The following is an 11,707-nucleotide window of genomic DNA, read 5'->3' on the forward strand; positions in this document are numbered from 1 at the left end:
CAAAGTTATAGATCGACAGAAATTTGCAGCCTTACAATAAATAATACGAAAATGAAGATGATTTATAAAGAATAACAACCAAACAACCAAATTTGGGCTATAAAAATTATATATCTGAAACTGGACCAGAATATATCAGTACTTGTATACTTAGTCAGCTAGTGTGAAACGCAGTTTTTGCTGGACGATGACTTCACCGGCTGCACGTTAGAGGACTAAATGCAGTTAATATTTCTGTGAAAGAATCATCTACCTGTTTCTCTAGTAAATATGCTTCTTACCGGCGTAGAGCATGTCATGTTAGAAAAGAGAGTTACGCTAGGAAATTACGATATATTCACCACCATTGTTCAAAGTTAAAAAGCACAAAATCATTTAGAAATGAGAGAAATTATTTTCTTGAAGACTGGATACTTATTCAGATTGTTATGTCATTATAAACCTAAGATTCTGGATAAAGTGCGGGATGAATGGTGCCAGTGGTGTGCTTTTTCATACGCCATTGAGAATTTATTCAAACTTTCAACTGTTCACAATATTAACCAATGACATATATTGGTTCTTACAATAGCTTTTGATCTCGTAGTAAACACGTGTTTTCCAAATGATCGAATATTATGAGACATATGTTTGAGTTTCCAAATGTGTTTCATCACTAGGCTACAATAATGTTTTTCAGCGAGATATCCAATACCCTCTCATCCGTATTGCTGAGACTAAAATCAATGCCGCTATAAAACTGGAATACAACAATTATACACATTTAAAGTTCATTACCTATATACGTACTTGCATAAATACATAAATTTTAGCGGGAATAATTCATTGAACGCACTCGTTTCTTTATTACTCATCGAGGAACTGCCTTAAGGGGCTCCAAGAGACTGGATACTTAATGTACAACGTGACATCAGACTTTGGTATACTGATAAGACGATGATCCCCAAGACAAACAACTCTCATGGTTCATGATACGAAACAGAACATGCTAGGTTTGTTGTGTACTTAGTGCAAAATATTAGACGTTCCACTACACCATCGAATTCTCGAGTCATCTGCTGACATCACACCACTTCATGGCTAGACTGGCTCTATATATTCTTTCCCAACAGATTTTTTCTGTGTGTTTTTCTATAGACAAGTCAGGTAAGTTTCTCGTAGTGAACAATACACTAAAATAACGGACACTAATGATCAAAAAGATCCCCTCTTTGCTGTCGTTGACACTTTATGTACCGTCTGAACTCCTTAACTTGCATGGTTATTCCAGGCGCGACAGGCAGACATATTTGTTTGCACAGATAAGAGGTCAAACTATGTCACATTTGCTCTTATCAGTAAAGGAATCAAGCTTTATGTTTGTAAGTTTTATTCCTCATTACAATGGCATCTCAAATTTGAAGTTTTGTTAGCATTTCATTCAAAATTATACATATACAGTTAGGAATGTTAACATGCGGGGTTATTCACTATATATCTGGAGACACTAAAGAACATAAATTAATATAAGGAAACCACAAAACAGAGTTAATATATATAATTCCCTAATCTCGTGTGTATAGTTAAGCGTCTGTTTATCTCTTTATCTATTTGCCCATCAATGTATCTGCCACTCAGTCACTATATCTGTCTAGCTTGTAGTTAGCTAGCTCAATAACTTTCCCAGATGAATCTGAAATTGTCTGTCTGTGAATGTATTTAATTAGCCAAGTTTTTGTTCGGTAATAGTTATCAACACCGTAGCTATTTATTTATAAGTACATCAATACATGTATGTATTGACGTAGCTAACTAACCACATGTCTTTGCATGTCATAGTAATTTGTTTGGAAAGAATCTTTCACTGAAAATATTTATATGAATACATTTATGTACATATGTTAATGCATTATACTGCCGTCATTCATGGTATAAATAAATATAAAAAGTAATGTGTTGTCCTCAAACTACAATTGGCTGTGCACATTGTAAGTTAACAAAGTATATTTTCGCCTCATACCCGTACTTACCGATTAGCAATATATCGATGTGGCATTTGTAATGAGGTTCAGCATTTGTTTTCACAGACTTCTTTGTATTTTAGGTCACTCTAAGCAATTTAGATTAAATAGAGTATTTACGATGAGAAGAATGACCACAGTTGGGTACTTTAATACATTTTTTATTTATTTCGCCAATTTTCGAATTTGTACTGAAAATTTTATTTATCCTCGGATATTTCTATTTATTTAGAAATTGACGGATTTTCTTTTCAAATCAAGAATTTTTTTAAGGTTTTCTGTTAATAAGTAGAACATATTCAGATCGTCCTGGTTAGAATTGAATTTCATGGAGATTGTATTATTATAGAAAGTGCAATTACTAATAGGCTACATGTACAGTAAAGATCTCGGACGAATAGATGAACTTGTCTCACTCTCCTGTTGTTAGAAACATGAAGTTGAACTTTTAGACTTATTAGATTGTGACAATTGGATGATTTTGTTAAACGTTTATATTACTTGGTTAAGGATGAGCATGAATTATCTCTCATCTCTCACTTTTACAGCTGCTGAATGTGGACATACTGTACCGAATGTAATCGTAGGAAGAGCGGTTTCTGAAGTCCGTTTTCCATGGCTGGTAATAATCATGTAGTACTTTTCACTTTTCAATACCAATTTTCAGTAATAAATCTCTTTCATATAATAGTTTTACCTTTAGTACTACTAACATTTTTTCGCCTAGGTTAAAAAGGTCAGACTCATTATGCTCTGTTCTGGTCTCTTCCATGCTATTTGAATAAGAGCACTATATCAGTTAGGTAGTTCATAAGATATTATACGAAATATGATCATAATATATTTAAATTGTAGAGCTTTTGTGTTATATTAAAGTACGATAACGACGAAATAGATTATCATATTATTGACTTCTAAAACTCCTCACCCTTAAGAAAAAAGAAAACAGTGAAACACCCGAACCTGTCGACAAGATGACAAGGTCGAAATGCTATCATTTGATATACAAATAACAGTGCAATCTAAATGATATTTCTTAGACACAATTGCATAGCTTTACGTAAACCTACTTATGTTTATATTCAAGACTGTTGAATTGGAATACCAAAATCACTTGTTGAATATGCCTTGTTTCGTAATGAATTCGATACAATAAACAGGTTCGACTTAAGAAGTTCGGAGGTGATGGCTTATGTGTTCTGGTGGATTCTAACTGGGTCCTCACAGCAGCTAGTTTCATAGCAAGGTAAACTATTGTACCTTTACGTCCACTGAAGGCCGTCCCTACGATCACAGTCAAATTGTTCTATCCATCAGTTTCTAGGACATCCTTGCCCTTTAAATGGCTATATTAGGTATCTTGGAATATCGGAAGTAGGCGTAGCTAGGGTAGTGTAATGGATGAAATCATGACACTCTACCTCACCAGTGCTCGAGTAACCTGGTAGGCCAAAGATCTTCTTTGAAATTGGTTTTATGTATCAGAGTAAGATAGTTCTGAAACACTAATTCAATTTTAAACAGTGAACAAAAACACTACCTGATATGTTGAAAATGACGGAACAGTTAATAAAATCCAGCTAGACGCAATAATACACCAGAACAAATGACTAAACTATTGCATATATAACCTGAATGAAAAACAACAGGAGCTGAACCACTTACTAAGCTACTGCGTTAAAACAAAAATGCACAACTGAAAAACTTAGTTCCATTCTGAAATCTACTGCTGAGAATCCATATCAACTACTGCATGAAAACAACAACATCCACTATTCACAGACCTTACAAAGGAACACTTAATTATTACATAGACACGCATGTATTAAATATGGAGATTTACAATGCTTTAATGCATATGATGTCTCCTCGTGACAATGATTACTCCATGACAGCAACGACGATGTTAATCAACAATAAAAAATGTGATGTGGTTACAGAGAGCACGTTTGTCATAATCTGCGATTTTATTCATTTAAGGGAGCTAATAACTGACTTATTACAATTCCCTATTCTGTACAGTGCCAGGGGAATGAGGTAACGTTGCTGATTTGCACCTGAGGTGAAACTCGTTGACATAGACAATGACGAAGCTAGATAGCTTGCTCCTTGGGTGCAATAACAACACAAAACAACTAATATTAACCAATGGAATATACCTACTGATAGACATTCTACAGCTGTGGTGTTGCAATCAAAATATATGTACAGTGACATACATCGTATTGTGTTATTTATACTTGCACGACTTTTGTCCCTTTGTAGTATTTTCACAATAGGTTTTAAAACTATGAAAACAGTTAATGTCCAAAATGACAAAGTCAGAACCAAACTAAAACTTATTTGTCGTTAATTTATTTAACAAAATTTCAGTAAGATCTTGCACGTTTCATTCAATGAATTTCCGCTAAAAACTCACTTACAAAATTTTCTTTCGCCATCAAAATAAAAGTTTTGGTTAACATAGTCATTGATTAAATTAAGCTCCATTAAAAATGATAAGCATACCAAAATCTGAACTAAAATGCGTTATCTCTCTGAATGTATTTCAAACAGATGAATAGAAATACATTAGAACAGTTAGAGTGGCATAAAAGCAGACTATAAGCACGTTTGTAGTTATGTTTGCAATCAAAATTTTGTCAAGTGACATCAGAAATAGGCAAATATAATTCGGAGGAAATACATTTAGAAATTGTTCTTTCAATGCACTAGAAAACGTTTCAGATTTCAAACGGCTATGTTAAAATATAAATAAGTCAACACATATCTGCCTGAAAAGGATCAGTTCTCAAATTTAGAAATTTTAAAATCAACAACTGAATGTTCCATATCATATCGTACGAGGTATTTACCACACAATTGAATGTCCCATATCATATCGTACGAGGTATTTACCACACAATTGTAATCAGTCCCTCATAGGTAATAATAACTAAGGAAAATGTCATCAAGGTTTTTTATGCACGTCACTTAAATTCATAAATGTTGCAGGTCAAACAGTTTTATAGGTATTGATTGCATTCAGTTGCTTTATAACTGTTTGGGTAGAATTGGGGAACTAGTGTAGAACGCGAAGATCAGAGAAAAGCCTATGGTATTCGCAAGGAATGTTTTATCTGTGTTTACATGTACATTTGTGAGAGTAAAAGATTCATTGATAAATTTTGTGTCCATCATTTGACTAAAATACACAGATGCCCTACTTATATAAACTGTAATTTGAATTTCAGTTAATCAGATGTTTTCCTCACTATTCATCCATGACCTGCCGCGTTAAAGCAATCATCTGATCATCATCACGCTAATAAAAAATGACCCTGATGATTAAGTAAAATCAGACAGAATAACTAAGATAACTCAGGTACTCAGATGTATCTATACATACTATACATCCCTTATCTGATTGATCATCATCACGCTAATAAACAATGACCCAGATGATTAGGTAAAATCAGACAGAATAACTACGATAACTATGATAAATACGTTTCATTCAACAAAATATTTCATAGTGCGTGGGTCGTGAAGGATGGCAAGAAAATAACAGTACGATAATGATTATATTTGTTGACAGCTTTCAGTTCATGGGACTGTCATTATAGTAGCTGGTTCATGGGACTGTCATTATAATAGCTTTCTAAAACCTTAAATAGAGACTAATTTACATACACACAAACCTTTTGGTGTACTGAAATTAAAATATTTGAGGAAAGGTATTTAGCCATATGAATTCACGGATATCTTAGATTTAATAAACCATCCATACAACTCAACAAAAGCTGTATTCAAGTGATTGTACTTTACCAGATAACGATTAACACTGTGTGCATAGTAATATTATGTCACACATCAAACTGAACACAATAGTGACCTTTGCAACTGCTACGTCAATAAATAAAAGTTGATGTGTTATTTTTGAGTAGTTTCGAAATGTATCTTTAAAATAATATTAACCTGTCCCAAGCCACTATTTCTAAGTTTAGCCCTTGTTTTTAGTTTAACGATTTCAGGCATAGAAAATAAACTTCTGACAGACGATCAAATATTTTTGAACCAACACATACGCCAAGGTAAATACAGAATACTATGATGCGATGTTGCTGATAGAAAAGCTAGGCCATAGTCAGAGGGAAAGAGTAAATGTGATCGCATGAAAGATATTTGAAAGTCATGCGTCAAACGTTTTGAACCAACAATTTATATAAAATGACTATGATCCATGATATGTCAGTTAAGAACGTGAGATGAGTTAAGGACAATCAAATTACTATGTGGGTAGAGAAAAACTTGTCAAACATTCATCATGTCAATAATACAGAGGCACATGCAAAGGCACCAATACATCTAAAGACACTGACATATATTGCCTAATTGAAATATGTTTATTCAACGTAACATTTGCTAATATTTTACACAGGATCGAGCTCATTTTGTGAGAATCAAGATTGATTTTAATTAAAACTGTATTGGCTGATGTGTCTATGATATTTGGTTTCTCTCTCTATCTGTCTCGTTAAGTAGTCACAAATAAAGTGAATTAATCTATTAACTTTTCATTTACTGATTGAGATAATGATTCAGAAGTAATTTAATCCTACTGGTGACGAAAGGTTTCAATTTCGTAGTCCTTGTTTCCTCATTCTATCACTCCAGACTCTTTGCCATGTGAAATGGTAAATTTAAAGTCCAGTGCAAGAGCACACTTGGTCACAGTGGACGACGATCTCATAGTTTCTGAAAGTCAGGTGGTATCCCAAGCTTCTTTCCAAATGGTATCAACTGTGTGGTTTATGTTCCAATGTTTGTCGCTTGTTAGCAGCTTCCGATCTAAATTCCTCAATTTTCACTGACTCAGGTAACCTCAGATATTTGTATGTCGTGAAAATGTTTTAGTTATTAAAACATCATCTCTTTCAACAATATGGTTACATCTTTCACGTATTTACATCTCAATTTGTTTATCATTTCAATAGTAGCATCTGGTTAACATTCCTGTCAAGCAGCATAAAACCCCATGCCAGATGATATCATGATATATGGGTTTACCTTTCGCATACAAGCTTGCAATATTTTCTCTGAGTTATTGCTGCTACGCGTGAGTTAAAACGATGATATGTGTGACGGAGGTATTTCACTTCCTGAGGTATTTCACTTCACTTCCAGAGGTATTTCACTTCACTTCCTGAGATATTTCACTTTGTGAGAGATCTTTTGCATGCTAGGCGTTGAGTACATCTTTGTTATTTAGTGTTACCTAACGCAACACGCATATTAAAACCCATCACAGGTGATTTTCTCATCATTATTTCTCAAGTTTGAGATTATCGTCGATGTCAAGGGATCTCTATGAATATCCATATACAAAGAAAAGGAATTATCCATGCTGTTTAAATCTGATTAATAAAACATTGATATTTCAATTTATGAATCAAGTAGCCAAGCGTCTTACCTGTTTTATTAAAGTTTTCAGGTTTTCAATGGTAATTTTCGATGACATTGTCGTGTTTATTTCGTTTCTTCTCGGATTAATTGGGGTCAATTGACTTAATCAGATAGATGCTTGCTGTAAAGGCTAAACCGCAGCATTTCCTCTTTCAATTATAACTTCTGCCGTAGCATATATTGTTCTATCAGTAATATATTTGACACTCGTGCCAGTGGATTATTCCCATATGTATGTTTCCTAGTAGCATTAATATCCATAACAATGACTTACTTTTAGTAACATCGCTCGTGTTAAATGGAGGCATGTCTATTGATGCATGATGATTGTTATTGTAGCCATCAGTTAGATTTCGTATCTATCTATCTATCTATCTATCTATCTATCTATCTATCTATCTATCTATCTATCTATGTTTGTGTGTCTTTGTCACTGATCATCGTTGAGACCACCACGTATCCACGTGCATGGGGACGTCTCGCTAGCTTACGTGTGTAACAAGTATATAGGTGTTGTTCACTTAACCATTCCTTCAAATCTGCGGATATTATTTAAATTATTTTGTCTTGTACTCACAAACGGCGGATTTTTGTGTATGCAGCTGGACTTAGAGAAACGTAATATAGGTCCCTAAAATAAAGATCTTTTTCTTGCTCTGCAGAACCTGTGATATAAATCATTTAAAAAGGCCTCAAGATGTCCAGTGAGTACTTCATACTAAAGGAATAATGTCTTCGCATGTCACAGTTACGACTCATACAGATTATCCCCCATGTTTAATCATTGAATGCAATATGTTTATCATCGTGAATCATTGCATTAAATGTTTTGATTTAGACAAATAAACGTATCTTGAATGTTGCTTTGCGTCGCTAGTTTTTACCAGACTTTGATGTGTTGAATTCCGTTCAACCTGCAAACAATTAAACATGGTCTGAGCTTCACACTACGAATGTTGGTTTTACGTTTAATGCATTCAATATCTATATTACCTCTAAAACAAGCTGTTAGCTTCTTCATAGTGTATTTTTGCTCGTGTTCGAGGAATTTCGAATGATCATCGAATGTGATTTTCTTAACTTCCACAAGTGCGGTATTTTATCAGCTTCATTTAAATTAAGAGTGAGATGTCAATAGTATATGTGTTTCAGTAGTAGGCATAATGTTCCAGTATTAGGATTTATTAACATGGTGAGATTTGTTTCTTTCCATGAAGTAACTGATATAGCAGCTTTAGCACCAGATTCTACTAGCGTTGTAGCTGTTTCAGCTATTACGTTTGGAATGCATTTATATATCAGTTTATTAGAAAGTGTTTCAGCAACAGCTTGCTTTGTTTGTAAGTATCAGTTTGGAAAATGTTTACCTCCACCTTACTGTACATAAGAGCTTGTTGTTGTTGCTGCTGCTGTTGTTTCCATGAAATAGTTTAGTAAATGGTTCAGTTTTTCTATGGTGTTCAGCAGAGATTTATTAACATTTAAATAATCAATCAGTCATTTTGATTTCATGTATTTTGCCCAAGCCAAACATGTCTTTATTTTTTAAAATGTTACGACAATTTCAGAACTATCAACAGTCCTGTGCAATTATTTATCTTTGTTTCCTTGAATTTTTTTATTATTGAAAACGAGTCTTTCTGTTTCATCATTTTCGATTTTGTTTAATTATTTGCAGATCTCTCGTTCAATAAATTGTCAGAGTTACAAAACAAGTATACAATCCGATTTGTGACATGGTTGAATGAACTGTGATCATTTCATTTAGTTTAGCTTTTGTTTATTTCACAAAGTGTTGCGCTCAAACATATTACTTTTAGAAATTTATTTCTAATCAACTCCTGCAGAGGTACAAACATAATCCAATAATTTAACACGTAAAAGTTTATATTTCCACCCACCCACCCATGAGAAAACGGACCAAACAGATCCACTTTTATACTGAGTATAAGTGAAAACGCACTAAGTTCAGAATTCAACACAACTTGAAAATGAAGAAAAAGTTTCGCCCTGATACATGTATTTAAGTTCGGGAAAGATTTGCTGATAACATAATGAAATTATTATTCTTCATGAATACTACAGTTGTTACTTTTTAAGGGATACGAATCCGTCCTTGTGGAATGTATTAGTCGACAACACCCCTTACTTCGTGGACAAATTTGTAGTGGATAGTAGCTTTAGAGACGAGAGACATGACATCGCCATGGTCAAACTTGACAAGGGAGTGGCCATCAGTCAAGTTTCTCCTGTCTGCCTGCCTGACTATAACGAGGATTTTATTGGACAGACGTGTATTATTTTCCAAAGAACCGAGACTATGAATGGTAAAATTGATCTCTCTCTCTCTCTCTCTCTCTCGGTTTATTTCCTCATCCTTTATTTTCTTGTCAATTTGCATTGGAACTGACTGGTGGTCAAGAAATGGTTGAATTGTTATATGTGGTGCGCAAAGACACAATTATGCAGTTTGAGGTCGTGTATATTGGATACTCATTATTTGTGCTAAAAATGTATAAGGACTCAGTTTTCTATATAGCTATGTAAGGTCATCGAATTGTCCATGGTCAACCATTACACTTGTCTGCAAATGCCGATATTTTCCCCAGAATATATATATATATATATATATATATATATATATATATATATATATATATATATATATATATATATATATATATATATATATATATATATAAGTGTGTGTTGACATTTAAGTATCTATCCCAACTGAACTCTTATTTGTCAACTGTTGTGTCCACTAGAATGTTTCTGTTTTTGTTGCATAAACTGTCTTTTTCTATTGTTGTTTTTAACCGCATAAAAAAAAGACAAAATGTAGCAATTCAACGTTATACTAATTTTGAATCTCGAGAAATTCCCCATTGAATTCTAGAGACAACAAGTGTTCAAGTCCTGGACAACGTCAGCTGTTTCCATGCACTTCACAGGCAGCTTGAAAGTTTCGAATGGTGTGCCATGGTGAAAGGGATCGATTCCTGTAAAGTAGGTTTCCGCTCTAAAAATCGTATATGTCAGTCGACAAATATCATTAATTGTTACAGACTATAAAAAAAACGGTCAAAAAAAACAAAACAAATTTATTACTTACGAAGAGCCCAAGCTATTGGAATAACGAGACATACGATTTATCGTTAATACACAGCTGGAACCGGTTAACTACCTGAACTATTCTTAACAGCATTGAAGTCAACTAAAACACCCAGTGAAACCGTCACAAAAAGGATGCATAGATGTATAAACCGGTTCATGATGATTTAAAGCTTTTGACATAATCGTCCAACCTATGTTAGTATTCAAATTATACAGAAGATCACGTTGAATATTGGCTAGTAGTTATGATATTTTCAAAATCTGTTGTATTCTGTCTTTGAAAAGTTAAAAAGCGACAGGAAATAATTTGCATTAATAGTGAGTAGTACAGCAAGTTCCAAATACGAATGATTCAGTTTCATTGTTCTCTTTCAATTTAGTCTGGGGAAACCGGTCCTTTGATGTGTCAGTCACGTGACAGATGGGTAGTGGTAGGCGTTGTCCATAACAATGTCACTTATTGTCCCGAGACGCCCGTGCTGTTTACCAAAGTCTCTTACTACCTGAACTGGATTCAAAGAGTGAAACAGTTGTATAAATAATGAATATAATTTCAATTTGAATGATGGAAACTATGTAATTATTTCACAATTCTACCACACTGCATTGTTATATTCATTGTATCCCACTGACTTTGTATTTGAATGGCTTTCATTATGCCAAATTAATAAAGACATTATTCTCAATATGTTATAGTTTTATTGACTGATCCCATTTAATTTCATATGATTCACGCGCTTCGCCTTGAAGATATATTTACTTGTACGAGATTCAAAATAGTTATTTGTACATGACGGAAAATCGTCCAGCTGATTTGAGATGTACAGTTGTGAGGCATTCTGTACTCATGTAAATGAATAGCATTTAAAAAGCTTTCTACTGCTGATTTTTTATTCAATTTTATTATATTTTTAAGCATGACGTTGGCGAAAATCTAGCTTTTGGGCCACTGAACCTGTTCATTTCACTGAATCTGTTCATTCGTGTCATGCCACTGAATCTGTTCATTCCACTGAATCTGTTATTAGTCAGTACACAACTCACATTGGTAAACCGGTTCAACGGGTATTAAAAACTAACACGTGGTCATCAGCTTTTTTTATGCATGAAAATCCAAGGCCACCTATCTCTTTTGCTTCGAATTT

The 11,707-nt window shown here is 33.8% G+C and overlaps 1 protein-coding gene across 2 annotated transcripts; it reads left to right on the top strand.

The window, feature by feature from the left end:
- The first annotated feature begins 944 nt into the window (after positions 1-944).
- On the top strand, positions 945-11,250 carry LOC149793115 (transmembrane protease serine 13-like). 2 transcript variants are annotated; one of them, XM_089967022.1, is made up of 6 exons: positions 945-1,146; positions 2,549-2,622; positions 3,161-3,246; positions 9,531-9,772; positions 10,345-10,454; positions 10,943-11,250. In XM_089967022.1, the coding sequence occupies exons 1-6, from the start codon at positions 1,077-1,079 to the stop codon at positions 11,102-11,104; spliced, it is 744 nt and encodes a 247-aa protein (XP_089823148.1). In that variant the 5' UTR covers positions 945-1,076; the 3' UTR covers positions 11,105-11,250. The 2 variants fall into 2 exon arrangements, with proteins under 2 accessions (XP_089823148.1, XP_089823149.1); XM_089967023.1 differs by having other exon boundaries at positions 951-1,146; positions 9,546-9,772.
- The last annotated feature ends 457 nt before the right edge of the window (positions 11,251-11,707 follow it).

The sequence above is a fragment of the Sinohyriopsis cumingii genome, chromosome 8, assembly GCF_028554795.1.
Source record: "Sinohyriopsis cumingii isolate HCF-2022 chromosome 8, ASM2855479v2, whole genome shotgun sequence".
Taxonomy (NCBI): domain Eukaryota; kingdom Metazoa; phylum Mollusca; class Bivalvia; order Unionida; family Unionidae; genus Sinohyriopsis; species Sinohyriopsis cumingii.

Excerpts from the sequence above, each read along its gene's own strand:
- LOC149793115 (XM_089967022.1), top strand. The coding sequence starts at position 1,077 with ATGGCTAGACTGGCTCTATATATTCTTTCCCAACAGATTTTTTCTGTG. Across the intron at positions 1,147-2,548 it reads TTTTTCTATAGACAAGTCAG|CTGCTGAATGTGGACATACT; the intron begins GTAAGTTTCTCG and ends TCACTTTTACAG. Across the intron at positions 2,623-3,160 it reads AAGTCCGTTTTCCATGGCTG|GTTCGACTTAAGAAGTTCGG; the intron begins GTAATAATCATG and ends TACAATAAACAG.